This window comes from Theropithecus gelada, chromosome 10, assembly GCF_003255815.1.
Source record: "Theropithecus gelada isolate Dixy chromosome 10, Tgel_1.0, whole genome shotgun sequence".
Classification (NCBI taxonomy): domain Eukaryota; kingdom Metazoa; phylum Chordata; class Mammalia; order Primates; family Cercopithecidae; genus Theropithecus; species Theropithecus gelada.
In genome coordinates, this window is record NC_037678.1 from 75123323 (window position 1) to 75145752 (window position 22430).

General features: G+C 52.6%; 1 protein-coding gene across 10 annotated transcripts; it reads left to right on the plus strand.

Moving 5' to 3' along the window:
• The first annotated feature begins 116 nt into the window (after positions 1-116).
• CDC25B (cell division cycle 25B) lies at positions 117-21378 on the plus strand. Of its 10 annotated transcripts, XM_025400589.1 has the most exons (17): positions 11336-11345; positions 11753-11954; positions 12920-13005; positions 13664-13715; positions 15536-15577; positions 15714-15750; positions 15994-16116; positions 16221-16343; positions 16492-16626; positions 16960-17040; positions 17161-17337; positions 17518-17613; positions 18143-18205; positions 18367-18465; positions 18663-18796; positions 19829-19940; positions 20076-21378. In XM_025400589.1, exons 1-17 carry the CDS (start codon positions 11336-11338, stop codon positions 20214-20216), a joined length of 1713 nt encoding a protein of 570 aa, XP_025256374.1. In that variant the 3' UTR covers positions 20217-21378. The 10 variants fall into 10 exon arrangements, with proteins under 10 accessions (XP_025256376.1, XP_025256378.1, XP_025256377.1 ...); XM_025400591.1 differs by lacking the exons at positions 11336-11345; positions 11753-11954 and adding an exon at positions 117-499 and having other exon boundaries at positions 12878-13005; XM_025400592.1 differs by lacking the exons at positions 11336-11345; positions 11753-11954 and adding an exon at positions 130-499.
• The last annotated feature ends 1052 nt before the right edge of the window (positions 21379-22430 follow it).

Genomic DNA, 22430 nt, shown 5'->3' on the forward strand with positions numbered 1-22430 from the left:
GGGGGCGCCGGCGGGCGCGTCGCCGGGCGGCGGGCGGCAGGCGACGGGCGCAGGCGAGGGCGGGCGGCGCGGGCGCGGAAGGCAGGAAGTGCCGCGGCGCGGGGAGCTGGGAGCGCGGCGAGCGGGGCGGAGCGGGCGGAGCGGGCGGAGCGGGATCTCGCGGGAAGCGTGGGGACGCCCGGCACCGCCTCCCCGCCCTCGGCGCCCACCCCCTTCCCGCCGCCAGGACGTACCGCGCGGGGGCGCTGCGGCCTGCGGGACCTTCCCGTGCTGCGGCCTCGGGCGACCCGGCAGCGACGCGGGCGGGGATGCGGTGCATCGCTACTGCGCCCGGCGGTCAGCGACTTGCGGCTCAAAAAGGATAAGAAACAGGGTTTTTTTGTTTTTTTAAAAATTAAGGTAAAAAAACCCCCCTTTTTTTTTTTTTTTTTTTTTTGCGGAAACTGAAAAATTCAAGAAGTTGAAAAACGCCTTTCACATCACCTAGAGAGATGCACAGGTAACATTTTGATACATTTCCTTCCAGTCTTTTCTCTAGACGCATGTAGTTTTCTTTTTTAAAATTTATTATATAAAACTGGCATCAGACTGTATAGACTGTATATCTGGCATCTCCTGCTGTTTTACCTGGCATCAAGTAGTGAGAATTTTGCCATATCGGTATCATTGCCAACACGCTTTTTAATGATTGTGTAGCTTTCCAGCTATGAATGAACACTAGCGTATGTAACCTATTGTTACACCCTTAAGTTATTTTTGTAATCAACATTACAGTTGTAAATCTATTTGATGGTGCTAATGACATTTTTAAAGTTCTAGTAATCCCAAAACCCACAGATAAACACTCATAACATCTTGGTGTGTCACTTTCTGGGCTTTTCCATGCATATAGCCATAAATATATGTGTTTGCACTTACAGAAATAACATCATGGATGTATATAAGTGTGAATCCCTGAAGCCTCCCTCTCCTGCAGCAAAACATTAAAATGCCAAGCTCTTAAAACAATGAACGGGCCGGGCACGGTGGCTCACGCCTGTAATCCCAGAACTTTGGGAGGCCGAGGCGGGTGGCTCACGAGGTCAGGAGATCGAGACAATCCTGGCTAACACGGAGAAACCCCGTCTCTATTAAAAAATAGAAAAAAAATTAGCCGGGCGTGGTGGCGGGCGCCTGTAGTCCCAGCTACTTGGGAGGCAGAGGCAGGAAAATGGCGTGAACCCAGGAGGCGGAGCTTGCAGTGAGCCGAGAACGCACCACTGCACTCCAGCCTGGGCGAAAGAGCGAGACTCCGTTTCAGGGAAAAAAAAAAAAAAAAAAAAAAAATGAACGTATAGCTGTGTGTTTTTGTTTTGTTTTGTTTGTTTGTTTTGGGATTTTTTTTTTTGTTTTTGTGTGTGTGTGTGTTTTTTGAGATGGAGTCTTGCTCTGTCGTCCAGGTCCAGATTAGAGGTCAGTGGTGCGATCTTGGCTCACTGCAAGCTCCGCCTCCCGAGTTCACGCCATTCTCCTGCCTCAGCCTCCGGAGTAGCTGGGACACGGGTGCCCGCCACCACACGCGGTTAATTTTTTGTATTTTTAGTAGAGACGAGGTTTCACGGTGTTAGCCAGGATGGTCTTGATCTCTTGACCTCGTGATCCGCCGGCCTCGGCCTCCCAAAGTGCTGGGATTACGGGCGTGAGCCACCGCCCCCGGCCAACTGTGTTTTTAAAAATCTCTTAGGGCAGCACCAAGGGGAACTCCAGCAGTTGGCAGAGAGGAAGGCTGTGACCCAGGGGGACAGGCTGAGGACCTGGGGCTGGATAAAGTTGTGGGTGAGTGTAGACAAAGAAGAAAAGAGGACCAAGGACAGTGCCCTGGGTCCTCCAAGGTTAAAGGCTCAAGAAAGAGGCCAGGTGCAGTGGCTCAGGTCTGTAATCCCAACGCTTTAGGAGGCTGAAGCAGGCAGACCACCTGAGGTCAGCAGTTCAAGACCAGCCTGGCCAATATAGTGAAGCTCTGTCTCTACTAAAAATACAAAAAATTAGCCAGGTGTGGTGGCACTCACCTGTAGTCCCAGCTATTTGGGAGGCTGAGGCAGGAGAATCGCTTGAGCCTGGGAGCAGAGGTTGCAGTGAGCCAAGATCATGCCACTGCACTCCACCCTGGGCAACAGAGTGAGACTCCATCTCAAAAAAAAAGAAAGAAAAAGAGAAGAAAAGAAAGAACCAAATAGAGACTCTTGAAGTGGAGGAGCCGGTGAAGCAGGAGAAAAACCAGGCTACTGTGGCATTCTGGAAGCCAAAGGAAGAAAGTGTAACTTACTGCTGTTTTAGTGCAAATTTCTGTTTTCATGTTTCTTGGCCGTTTGAATCCTGTGAATTTTCTAGTCATATCCTTTGACCATGTGTTTGTCTTTTTCTTGACTTTTAGGAGCTCTTTACATGCTCTGAAGAAAAAAATCTTCGTTAAGTATGTGCAAATGTTTTCTCCCAGTCTGCCACTTGTCTCACTTAGCTTAGGGAATCTTTTGGATATGAGAAAATTTTAATCTTCAATCTGTCAATTTTTTCCTTATTGCTTTGGGGTTTTGTGTCTTACTTAGAGAGGCCTTCCCTATCCCTGAGATATAAAAGATATTCTTTTAATCTCAAGGTCCAGAAGAACACGGGGAGACTTTTCCAGAGCACTGCTTGGCCCAAGAGGAGTGTGTGGTCACTGGACAAAAATGAATCTAAGATTACCTGGATGAGAACTCTTTGCCATGCGTCTTTTCTTTCTTTATTTCTTTCCTCTCTTTCCTCTCCTTCCTTCCTTCCCTTCTTTCTCTCTTTCTCTTTTCCTTCCTTTCCTTCCTTCTTTCCTTCCTTCCTCCCTTTCTTCCCTTCTTTCTCTCTGTTTCTCTCTTTTCCTTCCTTTCCTTTCTTCTTTCCTTCCTTCCTTCCTTTCTCTTCCTTTCCTTTCCTATGGCCCCTCTTTGGTGCCATACAAAGGGCGTTGGCACAACCACTTCCAGGATAGAAAAGAAGCCACGCACATCATATGCTGATAGCATAGCCACTTCCAGATACCTCGTCTACCCTTTGCCTATAGCAGTGCATGGGGCCCATTTCCATCCCCTCTCAAGTGACCATTTCCCCCAGCAATCCATCTGAGGCCCTGGGATCCCCCACCTCTTTCTGTAAGTCCCAGCTTTCTGCTGTTAGGACTGTTTGGGAAATCCATAACTCACCTTCTCTTCTTTTGGTCCAGGCTGCCCTTCAGGCCCCTCAGCAAGCTTTCCATTCTCCGTTTGTTTGTTTATTTGAGACAGGGTCTGATTCTGTCACCCAGGATGGAGTACAGTTCCACAGTCATAGTTCATTGCAGCCTCAGACTCCTCAGTAGCTAGGACTACAGGCATGAGGCACCATGCCTGGCTAAGTTTTCATTTTCTTTTTTTTTTTTTTTTTTGAGATGGAGTCTCACTGTTGCCTAGGCTGGAGTGCAGTGGCGCGATCTCAGCTCACTGCAACCTCCACCTCCCTGGTTCAAGTGATTCTCCTGCTTCAGCCTCCTGAGTAGCTGGGATCACAGGCATGTACCACCACACCCGGCTTAGTTTTGTATTTTTAGTAGAGACAGGGTTTCACCATGTTGGCCAGGCTAGTCTCAAACTCCTGACCTCAAGTGATCCGTCTGCCTTGGCCTCCCAAAGTGCTGGGATTACAGCTGTGAGCCACCTCACCCAGCCAAAAACTAAATGAATAATAAATAATAAAAATAAAGAAAAAAAATTGGCTGGGCGCAGTGGCTCATGCCTGTAATCCCAGCACTTTGGGAGGCCGAGGCGGGCGGATCACGAGGTCAGGAGATCAAGACCATCCTGACTAACATGGTGAAACCCCGTCTCTACTAAAAATACAAAAAATTAGCCGGGCGTGGTGGCGGGCACCTGTAGTCCCAGCTACTCGGGAGGCTGAGGCAGGCCAATGGTGTGAACCCAGGAGGCGGAGCTTGCAGTGAACTGAGATCACGCCATTGCACTCCAGCTTGGGCAACAGAGCGAGACTCCGTCTCAAAAAAAAAAAAAATTAGCTAGGCATAGTGGCTTGTGCCTGTAGTTCTAGCTCCTAGGGAGGCTGAGGTGGGCGGGAGGATCACTTGAGCCCAGGAGCATGAGGCTGCAATGAGCTGTGACTGCACCACTGCATTACAGCTTGGGTAACAAACTTTGTTTTGAAATAAAGGAAGAAAAGAAAGAAAGAAGGAAAGAAGGAAGGAAAGGAAAGGCAGAGATTGCAGTGAGCCAAGATTACGGCACTGTACTCTAACCTGGGTGACAGAGTGAGACTCCATCTCAAAAAAAAAAAACCTTTATTAAGATATATTTCACAAAGCATACAATTCACCATTTAAAGTGTACAATTCACCGATATGCACAACTGTCACCACAGTCCATTTTGGAATATCTTTTTTTTTTTTTTCGAGACCAAGTCTCACTCTGTTGCCCAGGCTGGAGTGCAGTGGCTCAATCTTAGCTCACTTCAACCTCCGCCTCCCAAGTTCAAGTGATTCTCCTGTCTCAACCTCCCCAGTAGCTGGGATTACAGGCACATGCCACCACACCTGGCTAAATTTTTGTGTTTTTAATAGAGACGGGGTTTCGCCATGTTGTCCTGGTTGGTCTTGAACTCCTGGTCTCAAGTGACCCACCCGCCTGGGCCTCCCAAAGTATTGGGATTACAGGCATGAGTTACTGTGCCTGGACAACATTTTTATCACCTTGGAAAGAAACCCCATACACTTTAGCTATCATCTCCCTATCCCCTCCGCCCCGCCCTCAGCACCCACTAACCTACATTCTGCCTATAAGTTTGTTTCCCTGTTCTGAACATTTTATATGGATGGAATCATGTGTCTTTTATGGCTGGCTTGTTTCACTTAGCGTCATGTTTTCAAGGTTTACCTGCGATGCAGCATGTATCAGTACTTCATTCATTTTTATGGCCCAGTAGTGCTCCATCGTATGGCTCTATGACATTTTGTTTATCCATTCCTCAGTTGGTGGACATTGGGGTTCTTTCCATCTTTTGGCTATTATGAATAATGCTGCTATATACATACATTTATTTGCATGTTTTTGTGTGACTGTATGTTTTCTTTTTTTTTTTTTTTTTTTGAGACAGAGTCTCGCTCTGTCGCCCAGGCTGGAGTGCAGTGGCGCGATCTCGGCTCACTGCAAGCTCCGCCTCCCGGGTTCACGCCATTCTCCTGCCTCAGCCTCCCGAGTAGCTGGGACTACAGGCGCCCACAACCGCGCCCGGCTAATTTTTTTTTGTATTTTTAGTAGAGACGGGGTTTCACCGTGGTCTCGATCTCCTGACCTTGTGATCCGCCCGCCTCGGCCTCCCAAAGTGCTGGGATTACAGGCGTGAGCCACCGCGCCCGTCCGACTGTATGTTTTCATTTCTCTGGGGTATATACCTAGGAGTGGAATTGATGGATCATATGGGATCTCTATGTTTAATCATTTGAGGAACTGTCAGAAAGAACATGCACTTACATTTTTTTAAAAATGTTTTTCCCTTCTTTTCACAGGTATTGAAACATGCAGTTTTAATTAATCAAAAAACTCACGCCTGTAATCCCAGCACTTTGGGAGGCCGAGGCAGGTGGATCACCTGAGGTCAGGAGTTTCAGACCAGCCTGGCCAACATGGCGAAACCCCGGTCTCTACTAGATATATAAAAATTAGCCAGGTGTGGTGGCGGGCGCCTGTAGTCCCAGCTACTCAGGAGGCTGAGGCAGGAGAATCGCTGGAACCCAAGAGGTGGAGGTTGCAGTAAGCTGAGATCGTGTCACTGCATTCCAGCCTGGCTGACAGAGCAAGACTTTGTCTCAAAAAATAATAATAATGATAATCAAAAAAATTATACCTGTTCTTTGAAAAATATTTTACAATACAGAACATTTTGAAGATAAAAATATTTAATCAACTTTATTTCCACCACTCAAAGAATATCCTTGTAGGATATTTTCACATGCATATTGTGTTTTTTTTTTATTTTATTTTTTATTTTTATTTATTTATTTATTTTTGAGACGGAGTCTCACGCTGTTGCCCAGGCTGTAGTGCAGTGGCGCAATCTTGGCTCACTGCAAGCTCCACCTCCCTGGTTCATGCCATTCTCCTGCCTCAGCCTCCCGAGTAGCTGGGACTACGGGTGCCCGCCACCATGCCCGGCTAATTTTTTGTATTTTTAGTAGAGATGGGGTTTCACTATGTTAGCCAGGATGGTCTTGATCTCCTGACCTCGTGATCCACCCGCCTCGGCCTCCCAAAGTGCTGGGATTACAGGCGTGAGTCACCGCACCCGGCCATGCATATTGTGTTTAATGGGACTACACTTGGCATAATATTTCGTAGCCCATATTGTGAACATCTTTTCATGTCAATAAATAGTTACATCAGTGAATTTCACACTTTTTTTTTTTTCTTTTTGAGACAGGGTCTCGCTCTGTCACCCAACCTGGAGTGCAGTGGTTCAGTTACTGCTCACTGCTTCACTGCTGCCTCAGCCTCCCAGGCTCAAGCAATTTTCCCACCTCAGCCTCCAGAGTAGCTGGGACTATGGGCACCCACCACCATTGCAGGCTAATTTTTGTGTGTGTGTTTTCTTTGCTTTTTTTGAGACAGAGTTTCACTCTTGTCACCCAGGCTAGAGTGCGATGGCGCAGTGTCGGCTAACTGCAACCCCTGCCTCATGGGTTCAGTCAATTCTCCTGCCTCAACCTCCCAAGTAGCTAGAATTATAGGCGCCAACCACTACACCTGGCTAATTTTTGTATTTTTAGTAGAGACAGGGTTTCACCATGTTGGCCAGGCCGGTCTCGAATTCCTGACCTCAGGTGATCCACCTGCCTGGGCCTCCCAAAGTGCTGGGATTACAGGCGTGAGCTACTGCACCCGGCCTAAGTTTTGTATTCTTTTGTAGAGACAGAGTTTCACCATGTTGCCCAGGCTGGTCTCGAACTTCTGAGCTCAAGTGATTCTTCCTCCTTGGCCTCCCAGAGTGCTGAGATTATAGGCAATGAGCCACCGCCCACACTTCTTTTACTGTAGGAACCTTTTGTTCAAAAGTCCATTTGCTATGATCTCAATATGTAGTCTTTCAATAATGAACAATTATTGAGCTCCTACCAAGCAGGCATCCCCACCCGACTGCAAATTCTCCTTAAAGGTTGCAGGTATTGCACAATACAGAGGAATCAACTCCCCTATTGAAGACAATAACTCAATGAACATACATCTCTGTGTACTTTTATCATCTCCTTAAGAGAAATGCTGAGAAGTGGGATATTACGGTCAGAGGCCAACTTTGGTCTTGAACCTATGCAAGGTTCTGGGAGCCTGGGAGAGAGGTAAATGATTTGGTCCTTGTCCTTCAATAGCCCAGTCAGCTTGAGGAGATGGGATTCAAGAAAGGGAAAAGGAGATTTCAATACTTAATGCTACTAGGCATGGTGGTTCATGCCTGAAATCCCAGCACTTTTGGAGACTGACGCGGGTGGATCGCTTAAGCCCAGGAGTTCAGGACCAGCTTGGGCAACATGATGAAACCCAGTCTCTCCAAAAAATACAAAACTTTGCCAAGTATGGTGGCATGCGCCTATAGTCACAGCTACTCGGGAGGCTGAGGTGGGAGGGTTGCTTGAACTCAGGAGACAGCGGTTGCAGTGAGCCGAGATTGTAACACTGCACTCCAGCCTAGGTGACAGAGAGAGACTTAGACTCAAAACAAAAACAGAAAACAAACTTAATGCTGTGCCTCCCATCAGTTCCTCCCTAGGAATTTATCTTGTAGATAGCACACAGACACATAAGGGCATACCTATTGCATCATTGTAAAAGCTAATATCCTAAATATTCAGCATTAGGGGCTTGAGTAAATATATATTGTTATGGTACTAATATGGATCCATCTCCAAGTAAGATGAAGAAAGGTATAGAGCAATGGTTTTTATTTTTATTTATTTATTTATTTTTGAGACAGAATCTCACTTTATCACCCAGGCTGGAGTGCAGTGGCACGATCTTGGCTCACTGCAACCTCCACCTCCCGGGTTCAAGCGATTCTCCTTCCTCAGACTCCCAAGTAGCTGGGATTACAGGCGCACGCCACCATGCCTGGCTAATTTTCATTTTTAGTAGAGACGGGGTTTCACCATATTGGCCAGGCTGATCTCGAACTACTGACCTCAGGTGATCCACCTACCTTGGCCTCCCAAAGTACTGGGATTACAGGTGTGAGCCAGCATGCCAGCCTAGAACAATGTTCATATGCTGTTTGTATATTCTTTAAAATACAGATGGATTTACGCTTGTAAAGATATAGACCTGCAGCCACTAGCCCTAAGTGGCCACTGAACTATTAAATTAATTTATTTTTATGTTTAGAGTCAAAGTCTCACTCAGTTGCCCACGATGGAGTGCAGTGGTGGAATTATAGCTCACTGCAGACTCAAACTCCTGGGTTCAAGCTAACCTCCAGAGTCACTTGGATTGTTTGTTTGTTTGTTTGTTTGTTTGTTTTTGAGATGGAGTCTTGCTCTTTTCACCCAGGCTGGAGTGCAATGGCGCGATCTTGGCTCACTGCAACCCCTAACCCCCAGGTTCAAGCAATTATCCTGCCTCAGCCTCCTGAGGAGCTGGGATTACGGGAGCCTGCCACCAGGCCCAGCTAATGTTTGTGTTTTTAGTAGAGATGGGTTTTCACCATGTCGGCCAGGCTGGTCTCGAGCTCCTGACCTTGTGATCCACCTGCCTCGGCCTCCCCAAGTGCTGGGATTACAGGTGTGAGCCACTGCGCCAGGCGAGTTGCTTGGATTATAGGCAGGGGCCACCACACCCGGCTAAGTTTTTTAAAAATGTTTTGTAAAGACAGGGTTTCACCATATTGCTCAGGCTGGTCTTGAATTACTAGCCTCAGGCAATTCCCCTGCATCAGGCTCTGGAGTTGTTGGGATTACAGGTGTGAGCCACAGTTCCAGCACTATTGAGCCCTTTAAATGTTGCAAGTACAAATTGAGATGTGCTGGGGGTGTAAAATGCATATTAGAGTTTGAAGACTTGGTATCCGAAAAAGTATGTAAAATATCTCAATAATTATATATTGATAACATGTCAAATAATATTTTGAATACATTACATTGAATAAAATATTACAGTAATTTCATGTTTCTTTTTTATTGTTTTAAATGTGGCTACTAGCATATTTTAAATTATGTATGTGGGCCAGGCACAGTGGCTCACGCCTGTAATCCCAGCACTTTGGGAGGCCGAGATGGGTGGATCACCTGAGGTCAGGAGTTCAAGACCAGCCTGGCCAACATGGCAAAACCCTGTCTCTACTGAAAATAAAAAATTGGCCGGGAATGGTGGCGGGCACCTGTAATTCCAGCTACTTGGGAGGCTGAGGCAGGAAAATCGCTTGAACCCAGGAGGCGGAGGTTGCAGTGAGCCGAGATCATGCCACTGCCCTCAAGCCTAGGTGACACAGTGAGACTCCATCTCAAACAAACAAACAAACAAAAAAACCCAGAACCCCTCTATGGTCTTGCCCACCTCCCCACTCACCAGCCCAGAGGTGACCTGACTGGGATTTCAAGGGATTCAACAGTATAATGCCCACCCTGCATTGTTGCCCTGTATGTTGGCTGGGTGAGGGGTAGGGGGGATACCTGCTGTGTTTATTTTGAAAACGCAAATCTTGGGGGTTTTATTTCTGGTTTTGGGGCTGGGTAGCCTCACAAGGGCACTTCCCCCTTCCCTCCTGGCACTAAGGGCAGTCACATCCTCACTGGAAGTAGTGGCTGGAGGTCCAGGGCATGACCCCTGACCCAGGGAGGATGAACCGGAAATTCAGTCTTGCAGAGCCCTCTGCACAGCACAGGAACTGGGCAAAATGTGGAGAAAAGGAAAGGTCATGGTTCCCACGTTGGCCACCCCTCTCAGGTGGGGCTGGGGTCTTCCCCTCCCCTTCACGTGCATTGGCCCACCCAGCCCCCCATCACCAGGCCCTCCCTTTTGCCACCCCCAAAAATTTGGGTCCGGGTGGCTGGGACTTCACGAGAAGAGGCGCTCCTGCCTTGCTGAACTGCAGTCCGCCCCCCCACTGCCCGCCCAGCCAGAGGCCACTTCTAACCTGGAGAGACCCTATGCTATATGAAAGCTGCTTACTACCCACTGGCTTTTCAGTGCAGCCTTCAGGCCTCTTGTTCCAGGAGGCCTGGAAAACGGGCGGGGCTGGAAGGCATTTAGATAATTGGAAGATGGGCCTGGCGCTGTGGCTCATGCCTGCAATCCCAGCACTTTGGGAGGCCTAGGCAGGTGGATCACGACGTCAGGAGTTCGAGACCAGCCTGACCAATATGGTGAAACCCTGTCTTTACTAAAAATACAAAAAATTAGTCAGGTGTGGTGGCGTGCGCCTGTAGTCCCAGCTATTCGGGAGGCTGAGGCAGAAGAATCGCTTGAACCCGGGAGGCGGAGCTTGCAGTGAGCAGAGATCACGGAGTCACTCCAGCCGGGTTGACAGAGCGAGACTCCATCTCAAAAAAAAAAAAAAAAAAAAAGGAAAAAGAAAAAGATAATTGGAAGATGCTTGGCTTAAATGAATGACAAATTCAGCCTCTCTGGTCTGGTCATCAAAGAAACACCAATTAAATAATATGGTGCCATTGCCACCAAGTTAGCTAAGTCATCAATGGGCGTGATACTTAATTAACTTCTCTGGTTGCTGACACCCTCCTCGACCCCCAGCCGCGGAAATCCATGCCTAGTTCCACCATTCAGAGCCTCTACTGGGGCTGCCGCGAAAATTGGACCGGTTGGGGTAACATCTAACCTGGGGTCCCCCGAAAGCGCCCGTCAGTTCCGCTTGGGGGCCCCACTGCCCTCCCACCTCCTAAGCTGGGCGCTCCGCCTGCGAATGACGTTTTGCTGCTGCTCAGCGCAGCCACTTGCGGGGGCGGGGAGGCTGCGGGGTCAGAGGCGCCTGGAGGGAGCGAATCCTGGCCCACCGCCTGCCCAACCGCGTGACCTTGAACGAATTAATGAACTTCACGCCTCAACGTCCAGGTCTGTAAAATGGGGTATCTAACGCAGACCGCACAGCCCAGCTGTGTTTAGCAAACTTCCGGGAGCCGGTTGGAGCCTCTCCCCGTCCCTAGCGGTGATACCAGGTGACGATATGCCGCGGGGGGTCCTGCGGAGGCCACCCTAGGGCGTTGCTGCTGCCTTTGGGAGTATGGAGCTCCAAACCATGTCGCGACAGGAGGATTTCGGGAGGCCTGGATCCTCCCGCCAGGGGGATGTGCGAGGGTATGGGATGATTCCTAATTCCTCCGGCCCACCCAAAGCCTAGATATCCAGCCTCCGCGCCTCTCGCCCTGAGGGCCCCGCCCTCAATCCCGCCCTCCTCTAACCCGCTACCCCATTGGTGGCGTCCGGCGGCGCGGCCGCTGTTATTTTTCGAATATATAAGGAGGTGGAAGTGGCAGCTGCAACTAGAGGCTTCCCAGGCTGGTGCCTGAGCCCCGCGTCCCTCGCCCCCGCCCTCCCCGCATCCCTCTCCTCCCTCGCGCCTGGCCCTGTGGCTCTTCCTCCCTCCCTCCCTTCCCCCCCCACCCCCTCCGCGCCCGCTGCCTCCCTCGGCCCAGCCAGCTGTGCCGGCGTTTGTTGGCTGCCTTGCGCCCGGCCCTCCAGCCAGCTTTCTGCCGGCCCCGCAGCGATGGAGGTGCCCCAGCCGGAGCCCGCGCCAGGCTCGGCTCTCAGTCCAGCATGCGTGCGCGGTGGCGCCCAGCGTCCCGGCCACCTCCCGGGCCTCCTGCTGGGATCTCATGGCCTCCTGGTGTCTCCGGTGCGCGCGACCGCTTCCTCGCCGGTCACCACCCTCACCCAGACCATGCATGACCTCGCCGGGCTCGGCAGGTAGGACACCCCAAGGAGGCTGGATATGGGGGTGAGAGGCCCGGTCTGGAGTCCTGGGCCTCCTGGAGAACCGGGCATGGTATTCGAATCCAGGAGGTGGAGTCCGGGGGAGGCATCCTGGGCAGTGGAGAGGTACGCCCTTGTCCCTTCACAGGGGCCCAGGACATGGGAGGTGAGACCTGGGCTGTGCCCCCCACACCCTCCAGGTGACCTGCTCTCAGTCTACACAAGCCTCTCCAAGTCTTTCCCCTCACTCCCTCCTCCCTCATTGTGCCTCCACCACGCTGCCTCCACTCCCTCCTCCCTCATTGTGCCTCCACCACGCTGCCTCCCTAATCTCTGCCCAGATGGCCACCATTTTGCTCCAGGATGGGATTCCCAAGCCTGGAGAGGGAACTTGAGGGTGGCAGAGCCGTAGGGCACTCACACATCCATACCCCCGCTCCCTCCACCCCAATTCTGCCCCCAGAATTAAGGCAATTAATTAAACACTGATCCTGCTCCCTAAGTGCAAGGGGAGAGCTGGGTTGTTCCAGTAGGAGAACCTGGTCTTGGTCCATCCTTCAGGAAGAATCCTGGAAAGGTGGGGGTCTGACAGTTTAGGGGAAGGCTCTCCGGGGCGTCTCGGCTAGACCACCAACCCCTAGGCTGGTCTCCATCCAGGCCACCTTGCTCACACCCTGGGCTCACCTTCCCCTGCACCTGGGAGGACCTTTCCTAAACCAGTCAACCAAGAGAAGCCCCTTTAGGACCGCTGTAGAATGAACCTGCCTTGAGCTGAGAAGAGGGCCGGCCCTCAGGGCCATTGCTTTCCCGCTGTAGCATTTCGCTCAGTTCTTTTCTCAGTGAGGGAGTGGGAACGTGGGCTAGCGAGGCCTTGAACCCCACCTTTCTCCTTTCCCGGGTCCCTGCTCCTTTCCCAGCGAAACCCCAAAGAGTCAGGTAGGGACCCTGCTCTTCCGCAGCCACAGCCGCCTGACGCGCCTATCCCTGTCTCGACGGGCATCTGAATCCTCCCTGTCGTCAGATTCCTCCGAATCTTCTGATGCAGGTGAGGCCCAGGGGAGCCTGGGGAGATCTGCCAGTGCCAGGAGAGTTTGTGGGGGCTGCCTGGGCCTCTCGATTTCCCTGCCGATCAAACTAACATCCTCCCCACAACCTGGTGGGCCCAGGAGCCTTTCCCCCACCCTCCACAGAGATGGGAGGAAGACACACCTCATGTGGGGCTCACCACACCCAGTGTGGACTGGCTGAGTGGATGAGAGGGTGGGGCCCTCTACGCTAGATGAGATCTTACCTGTGTAAAACCACACACCAAAGTTCCTAAACCACAGCCCTACCTGGGAAGCACCCAGGGCTGAGTTGGTCTTGAGAACATTCTTAGTCTATAACCTCTTCTTTAAAAATCTGTTGTCTCTTCTAGAACAAATTGTTTGAAATCAGTTCAAGAAAAATGCTTAGCGAGCATTGTGGTTTAAAGACACATATAAAGAAATTTCCATAGTAAACAGGGAGTGGCATCCTGTACCATTTGGGAGACGATGTGTAAGCTCTCAGGGTCCATGATTGGGTTTTGTTTCATTTTCTAATGTGCCAAAGTCCAAACTAGAAACTTTTCTTTTTCTTTTTTTTTTTCTTATTGGGACATGGTTGGGGAAAGTATACAGAAAGTGCCACTACTTTCAAACCAAGGTGCTCTGTCCCCTCAGGTCTCTGCATGGATTCCCCCAGCCCTGTGGACCCCCAGATGGCGGAGCAGACGTGAGTAGAGAAGGGAATGTCTACTACCAAGCAATCAGCACCTGCCTTTAAGAATCCTGGTTCTAGCATAAACTCACTGAGGAGGCCTGGGGAAACAGGCAGACCATGAGGTGGCTTCAGGATCCCCATGGCCGGGGGGCTCACTAACCTTCTCAGGCCTTGGGATTCTGCTCCCTGTCTCAGAGAAGGATCTGCTCTCATGGGAGCCAACCAAGAGTGGGCTCAGGGCCAGGGGTGGTGGGGACAGTGGCCATTGGGAGAGCAGATACTAGGCTACAGCCCATGTCTTGCAGGAATACAAGCCCAGCGTATGTCCCGTTTTTCTTTCTTGCCTATACCCTTTTTTTTCTGTGAAATATTACAATTTAAAAGTATGATCCAGTTAATTCAAAACTTTAACTCACTCTAGGCCAAACAAAACACAGTTGCCTGCAGATTGATTTGGCTCTTGGCCAATGAGCAACCTTTGACTTCGATGACACTTGACCCTCTGGCCAGCCCTAGCCTAGGCTCTTTGTGCAAGGGAATGGAGAGAGAGTTGGTGGGCTCTGGCCTGGACAGACACCTTCCCCTTGGCTGTGGGCATGGGTGGTGTCTTGCAGAGCACAGCTGTTCCTGTCCAGTTGTTAAAAGCCCAAGCAGCTGGGCAGCTGCCAGCCATTAGTAGGGACAGCTGGGCATCCCTAGCCTGTGCTGGGGACTGTGGCTTTGGGTTTAGGGTAGTGACTTGTCTTACCTCCCATTGCCTTTGATCAGACTACACTGGGCTGCAGATTGGTTCACAAACAGGAAATGGGGAGAGGATTGGGTGGGGTCGGGGGACTGCAGGTTGGTTTTGGTGGCAGTACAGAGCAGTCTTGCCCTACCCCCAAGGCCCACGTGCAAGCCAATGAAATTGGTCATCCCTGATGCCGGGTCGGCTGGTCACAGCAGCCCCCCCAGGGGGGCATCCCCCTCATACTTTATCCCTGAGTGGTTCCCTGCCTCACACCTGCTTTGACAGTTATACAGTTTCTCAGAAAGAAGCTGTGTGTGTGTGTAGATGCACAAAAGCTCTGCGTGGCAGGTGGTCTCCTGTAACACGGCTGGGGGGTGGGGCCTCAGAGGGAACATGTGTTGGAATCCCTTGCCTGCTGGCCTCTTCTAAGGCAGAAGGAGGGGGTGGGACAGAGGCTGGTCCTGGAAAATTCCATAAGAGGGAGGAGAGGATGTGGCCCTGCATGTTTGTCACTAGGGGGTCTGCTGTATCAGACTGGAGCTGATTGGGGGACCCCTAAAGCAGGCCCCAGTCCTGGGAGGACCGGGAGCCAGGCCAGCTCCTCACAGGGGAGAGGAAGCCTCGCCTTGTTGTCCAGGCCCTGGAGACACCCACATTGCTGGGTGCCCCTGGCCTATCACCATAGGATGGATGGATGCCTTTCCTGGCAGCCATATGGCCCCGCTGAGGTGATTTGCATACAGGTGGAAGGCCTGGTGCAGGCTGGCGAGACTGTTGCCTTGGTGACGCCTCCCTGACCCTGTGACCTGCCCCAGCTGTCTCTATCACTGCCATTCTCTGGGCTTTCTTTCATTCAGGGCAGCCTTTAAAATTCTAGGCTGCCTCTTATCTCCCCCCTCCCCAATACCTGGGCCCCCTGATGGTTGGGCGTTCTTCCTACCCAACCCCTTCCACTGGCTTGAGCCCTGGCCCTTGTCTTTGCCCTTATTCCCCCCTGGACTGAAGACCTGGTGCTGGGAACTGGGGGACTGGGGGCCTGGTGCTGGGGTGGGTGATGGGTGCGAAGGGAGGATAGGTTGCATGGGACCCTTCTCTGTCTTAGGTTTGAACAGGCCATCCAGGCAGCCAGCTGGGTCATTCGAAAGTAAGTGTTCCCGGACCTCTTCCATCTACCACGGGCTTTCCCCTAGGATGTATAGGGCTCCGGAAGGGCATGCTACATGCTCTCGGTCCCTGCCCTGCCTCTCCCAGCTCTCACCTGTCCCCATTTCCTCCTGTAGAGAGCAGTTTGCCATCAGACGCTTCCAGTCTATGCCGGTGAGTGTCTTTGAGGCCTGACTGAGGCTTAGACATGCTGGCCAGGCATGGGGTAGATAAGCAGGAGGCATCCAGGGATCACCTCCCGGCTGGGTGTCCCAGGCAGGCTGTGGGAGATGGGGTTTCAGAGGTAGATAGGTAAGTGGGAGGAGCTGGAGGAGAGGTGGAGAAGGTAGGGCCTGGGCTGGTGCCGGAGTAATGCAGCCTTCATTCCTCTGCCTGCCGCCCTGCCTGGCTCTCTAGGTGAGGCTGCTGGGTCAAAGCCCTGTGCTTCGGAACATCACCAACTCCCAGGCGCCCGACGGCCAGAGGAAGAGCGAGGCGGGCGGTGGAGCTGCCAGCAGCTCTGGGGAAGACAAGGAGAACGTGCGCTTCTGGAAGACTGGGATGGGAGCTCTTCGGGAGAGGAGGGGGCATGCTGGGGTGGTTTCCTGGCACGTGAGGACCCTCCTCTCCCATCTTGGCTGCAGGATGGGTTTGTCTTCAAGATGCCATGGAAGCCCACACATCCCAGCTCCACCCATGCTCTGGCAGAGTGGGCCAGCCGCAGGGAAGCCTTTGCCCAGAGGCCCAGCTCGGCCCCCGACCTGATGGTACATCCAGAGAGCTGACCCCTGGCAGGGGCCTGGGGAGGCAGCCTGAGGGAAGAGGAGGGTGGCCCTGAGCCCCCACTTTCCTCAGGATGATGGGGGTGGGAACTGTCCCCACCTCTAAGTCTGTGTCTGCCTGTCATGTGGACAGTGTCTCAGTCCTGAGCGGAAGATGGAAGTGGAGGAGCTCAGCCCCCTGGCCCGAGGTCGCTTCTCTCTCACCCCTGCAGAGGGGGATACCGAGGAAGATGATGGATTTGTGGACATCCTAGAGAGTGACTTAAAGGTAAACAGACTTGTCCCGCCAGGCCCCTACCTCCCCATCTCTGGGTTCACCCAAAAGAAGAGAGCTCTGAGCCCCTGTGGCAGGACCGTGACCTCGTTCCAGTGTCAGAAGAAGAATTTGAGGTAACCGAGTAACAGCCTAACCTCTGGCCAATCAGAGAAGAGCAGGTGGCTGGTGCCACAGTGGAGGGGAGGTTGCGGAGGTGGGGGAGCGTCTCACCCCAACCTGGGGTTTGCCAGGGAAACAGGGAAGGCTGTGCTGGAGGATTCCGGGACTGGAGGGGTTTGGCCTATGCCTGTGGGTGTGACCCTATCCTTGCTAATCCGGCCTCAGGATGATGATGCAGTTCCCCCAGGCATGGAGAGTCTCATTAGCGCCCCACTGGTCAAGACCTTGCAAAAGGAAGAGGAACAGGTGGGCCTCTGGGGTGGCCCCTCCGAATTTGGAGGCATGGGGTCCATCCTACCCTCCAGTGGATTTGAGGGATGGGGTGGGGCCTGGGCACTCTGATTCCTAACCTGCTATCTCCACCAGGACCTGGTCATGTACAGCAAGTGCCAGCGGCTCTTCCGCTCTCCGTCCATGCCCTGCAGCGTGATCCGGCCCATCCTTAAGAGGCTGGAGCGGCCCCAGGACAGGGACACGCCCGTGCAGAATAAGCGGAGGCGGAGCGTGACCCCTCCTGAGGAGCAGCAGGAGCCTGAGGAGCCTGTGAGTGCCTTCCTCCTGGAGCCCACTTTTGCATGCACCTGGGTAGCCACCCCCTTGGCTAAGTTTGTGGCAGAGGGCAGGTGGCAGCCTGGGCATGGCAGAGAAAGGGGGTACCAGCCAGACAGGGCATTGAGGGGCAGCCCCACCCTGACCCTGGCCTCCATCTGACTCACTTTCTAGAAAGTCCGCGTCCTCCGCTCAAAATCACTGTGTCACGATGAGATTGAGAACCTCCTGGACAGTGACCACCGACAGCTGATTGGAGATTACTCTAAGGTACCTGCAGCAGCGAAGGGCCCCTTGGGGGCTTGACCTCTTACTGACTAGGGGTCCTCTAGCCTAGGGGCTGCTTGGGTTTCTCCCTTTCCCCAGAGCTCCCCTTTTCTTTGTCCTTTGTATCTTTTCATCCTTTGTTCTCATATAGACTCCTCCCTCTGGCCCTCCTTGTCTCCTGACTCCACCTCAAGTCAGTCCAGGCATCTGTTGCGTCTCCATCTTATTTCCAAGCTCATACCTAGCTTGGAACCCCGTCATGCCTCACGTTCGGGCTTGGCAGAGGGTAGGGAGCAGAGTGTAGAGTTCATCTCTTCCACTTCCCTTTTTCATTTCCCTTTCCCCTTGGAAGGTTGTTCCCTGAGTGTCAGACCCAAGAGGCCCTCTCAGTTGCTATGGGACCCAGAGCTGAATTTGAAGGCCAAAGCAGGTGTGGCCTCTGAGTTTGGGAATGAAACTTCATTCTTTCCAGGCTCCTGGTCTTACCAGTTTAACTTTTTCCTCTCTCCCGCATCCCTTCCCTTCCCTTCAGGCCTTCCTCCTACAGACGGTAGATGGAAAGCACCAAGACCTCAAGTACATCTCACCAGAAACGGTAAACAGCGTTGCGCCATTTTCTAGGCATATTTGGGACTGTATCTCCGTTGTTGACCTTCCCTGGGGACAGGCTGTATGGGCTATGCCAGAGGACAGGCTAGGGCCACCTGCTGGCTGCCAGCCTGACCTTCTGGAACCAACCCCCATGACCTCCTACAGATGGTGGCTCTGTTGATGGGCAAGTTCAGCAACATCGTGGATAAGTTTGTGATTGTGGACTGCAGATACCCCTATGAGTATGAAGGCGGGCACATCAAGGTAAGGTGGGGCAATGGGCAGAGGCCCTGAAGATCCCACCTGGTTTAGGTCCTTGCTCTGCCAAGAGCAAGAATGGGTGGAGGACGGGTGCCCCCTCTTGTGGGGAGGGTTCCTACCAAGAGAAGGACAGGGACTGCAGGGGGAGGGGCCTGCCTCCTGGGCCCAGGGCTGTGCCTGACCTCTGGCTCCTCTGACAGACTGCGGTGAACTTGCCCCTGGAACGCGACGCCGAGAGCTTCCTGCTGCAGAGCCCCATCACACCCTGTAGCCTGGACAAGAGAGTCATCCTCATTTTCCACTGTGAATTCTCATCTGAGCGTGGGCCCCGCATGTGAGTCCCAGCTCCGCCCAGCCAGCTAGTGTCTGCCCCGGCCTTCCCTGCCCAGGCTCGCAGGTGCTGGCACCATTGCGATGGCCAGGGGTGCAAATCCGGGTTCTACTCTGTCCCATCTGATGGCCTAGAGCTGACCTCAGCCCCGCTTCACTGCGCATGGTACCCACCTCCCATCTCCCTCACTGTCCTGCCTATCAAACCTCATGTCCACCCCCCATCCATTGCTGCCACCCTCAGAAAATCTAGTTCCAAGTCTCTAGCAGTGTCTTTCTCGAAATCTAAGGGCCTCATGTCAGTCCCCAGTGACACTGACCCTCCCCATGTTCAGTGCTGTTAGGTCTCCATTGGAACCTCCTCCACTGGCATCCACAGCACCTGGGCCCTCCCTGGCTGAGCTCCTTCTGTCCCTATTCCTGTTCTGCCTGGCCATCTGTCCTCCCACCCCTGCCTCCTTCTGGGTTGCCACTGGTCCATCAGACTGCTAGTGACTCCCCAGTCTGGCCTCACCCATGTGGTGGGAATCTGTACCCAGATGCCCCTTACAGAGTCACATCCCTGTGGCCCTCCCATCTTCTCCAGGCATCCCAGCATGTGGCACCCACCTCCACCCGGGCACCAGGCCTGGGCACTGGCTTCAGTCTTGGGTCCTCCTCCTCCCTTCTTCCCACCGCTGATCCTCACTGGGTCTTGTCCAGGAGTGGCCCGAATGGGTCCCTTGAATTTGGCCCACTTGTCTCCTCTCCTGCTTCTCCTTTCCTGGTCCAGGCACAGATATCTCTAACAAAGATGGTGCAGCTGCTTTCTAGAAACAGAGAGCTCATCCCCTTTATTTTACCTTCTTTCTTCTACCTCCCCACCCTCTTCTGTAGCCAGACTAATCTAAAAAGTGTTCTTTTGGTTACATTCCTGTGCTCAAAGCCTTCTGTGGCTCCCCAAGGCCCTCAAAGGAGGGGACGTGGGGAATAGGTCCTATGATGTACAAGCCACTGCATATCCCATTCTGACCACACCCTGCCCATGACGCCCCAGGTGCCGTTTCATCAGGGAACGAGACCGTGCTGTTAACGACTACCCCAGCCTCTACTACCCCGAGATGTATATCCTGAAAGGCGGCTACAAGGAGTTCTTCCCTCAGCACCCGGTAGCGTGGGTGGGGAAGGCCACAATCTGTGAGGGTTGGCTTGGCCAGGCTGGAGCCATGGGAGGGGGGTGGGAGGATTGGGTCCCTGTCAAACTTACCCATTCCACTGCATTGAACCCTCCTATCCTGCCCTAGAACTTCTGTGAACCCCAGGACTACCGGCCCATGAACCATGAGGCCTTCAAGGATGAGCTGAAGACCTTCCGCCTCAAGACTCGCAGCTGGGCTGGGGAGCGGAGCCGGCGGGAGCTCTGTAGCCGGCTGCAGGACCAGTGAGGGCCTGCATCAGTCCTGCTACCTCCCTTGCCTTTCCAGGCCTGAAGCCAGCTGCCCTATGGGCCTGCCAGGCTGAGGGCCTGCTGGAGGCCTCAGGTGCTGTCCATGGGAAGGATGGTGTGGGTGTCCTGCCTGTCTGCCCCAGCCCCGATTCCCTTGTGTCATCCCATCATTTTCCATATCCTGGTGCCCCCCACCCCTGGAAGAGCCCAGTCTGTTGAGTTAGTTAAGTTGGGTTAATACCAGCCTAAAGGCAGTATTTTGTGTCCTCAAGGAGCTTCTTGTTTCCTTGTTAGGGTTAACCCCTCATCTTCCTGTGTCCTGAAAAGCTCCTTTGTGTGTGTGTCAGCGGAGGCTGGGGGAGAGCTATGGTCCCTGAGGATGGGTCAGAGCTAACCTCCTTCCTGGCCTGGGAGTCAGCTCTCTGCCCTGTGTACTTCCCGGGCCAGGACTGCCCCTAACCTCTGTAGGAACCGTGGTATGTCTGCCATGTTGCCCCTTTCTCTTTTCCTCTTTCCTGTCCCACCATACAAGCACCTCCAGCCCTAACAGAAGCTCTTACTCTTTCCTATTTCAGTGTTACCTGTGTGCTTGGTCTGTTTGACTTTATACCCATCTCAGGACATTTCCATAGACTGTTTAGGTTCCCCTGTCAAATATCAGTTACCCACTCAGTCCCAGTTTTGTTGCCCCAGAAAGGGATGTTATTATCCTTGGGGGCTCCCAGGGCAAGGGCTAAGGCCTGAATCGTGAGCCTGCTGGAAGCCCAGCCCCTACTGCTGTGAACCCTGGGGCCTGACTGGTCAGAACTTGCTGCTGTCTTGTTGCGGATGGATGGAAGGTTGGATGGATGGGTGGATGGCCGTAGATGGCCGTGGATGCACAGTGCCTTGCACACCCAAACCAGGTGGAAGCATTTTGGTGAGCATGACAGCCTGCAGCAGGAATATATGTGTGTCTATTTGTGTGGACAGAAATATTTACACTTAGGGTTTGGATCTATTCAAGAGGAACTATTCAAGTCACAGAAGCAGCTAAACCAAGGACTCAGCACCCTCTGGATTCTGAATCTCAAAATGGGGGCAGGGCTGTGCTTGAAGGCCCTGCTGAGTCATCTGTTAGGGCCTTGGTTCAATAAAGCACTGAGCAAGTTGAGAAACCAGCATTGTGTCCTTTGGGGCCCTGGGCAAGACCCTAGCACCCTGCCGATGGCAGGATTGGGGTAGGGGACAGGTCAGCAGAGGCTGGAAGAGTTGCTGGAGAGGTGCCCTCATACTCTTGTCCCCTCTTCTTCCAAAGTCTTCCATCTCTCGGGTGATGCTCCTGCCAGGACTTTGGATTCAATCCCTCCTTCCCCTCACCTGGCCTCCCAAGCACTTCTAGGCTTGCCCTTCCTAAACTTGGCACCGAAAGGCAAGAGTGACCTCATCACTCAAGGATCATTAATGCCTTCCCATTGTCCTCAGGATAAACTTAAAGAACTCCTGGCAGCCAGGCGTAGTGACTCACACCTGTAATCCCAGCACTTTGGGAGGCTGAGGTGGGCGGATCACAAAGTCATGAGTTCGAGACCAGCCTGGCCAATATGGTGAAACCCCATCTCTACTAAAAATACAAAGATTAGCAAGGTGTGGTGGCACGCGCCTGTAGTCCCAGCTACTTGGGAGGCTGAGGCAGAAGAATCTCTTGAACCTGGGAGGCAGAGGTTGCAGTGAGCTGAGATCGTGCCACTGCACTCCAGCCTGGGCAACAGACCGAGATTCCATCTCAAAAAACAATAACTCCTGGCATGGCCTTTTAAGATTTGGGCCCTTGCCAGCCTCATTCCCTCAAGAAAGTGGGAAAGAGCCAATCTGGGAGCACAGACCAAACCCAGATTTCTGAGGAAATTCTCCCTGAATACCACTGCAGGTGACCCTCCCCCCAGCACCACCCACACAAATGGGACCTGTGCGATGGGAGGGACTCCTTTGCATCTGTGTATATAAGATGCTGTCTTTGTCTGATACAGAGTGCACACATGTCAGGCGTGCTTACCACTTTCTGGGACAGTTCATCTATGTTGTGAAGTAGGTGATGCAATGATTATTCACCCCATTTTGCAGATGGGAAAATGGAGGCTATTTCCTATCAGAGCAGAAAAAGGGGACTCCAGATCCCCATGCTGAGTCTAAAGGACACCTGCCCTATCTCTAGCTTGTTCTCCCAAATTTC

Coding starts and splice junctions, on each gene's coding strand:
- CDC25B (XM_025400587.1), top strand. CDS start 11,755: ATGGAGGTGCCCCAGCCGGAGCCCGCGCCAGGCTCGGCTCTCAGTCCA. Junction 17,041..17,160: donor TGCAAAAGGAAGAGGAACAG/GTGGGCCTCTGG, acceptor TATCTCCACCAG/GACCTGGTCATGTACAGCAA. Junction 18,466..18,662: donor ATGAAGGCGGGCACATCAAG/GTAAGGTGGGGC, acceptor CTCCTCTGACAG/ACTGCGGTGAACTTGCCCCT.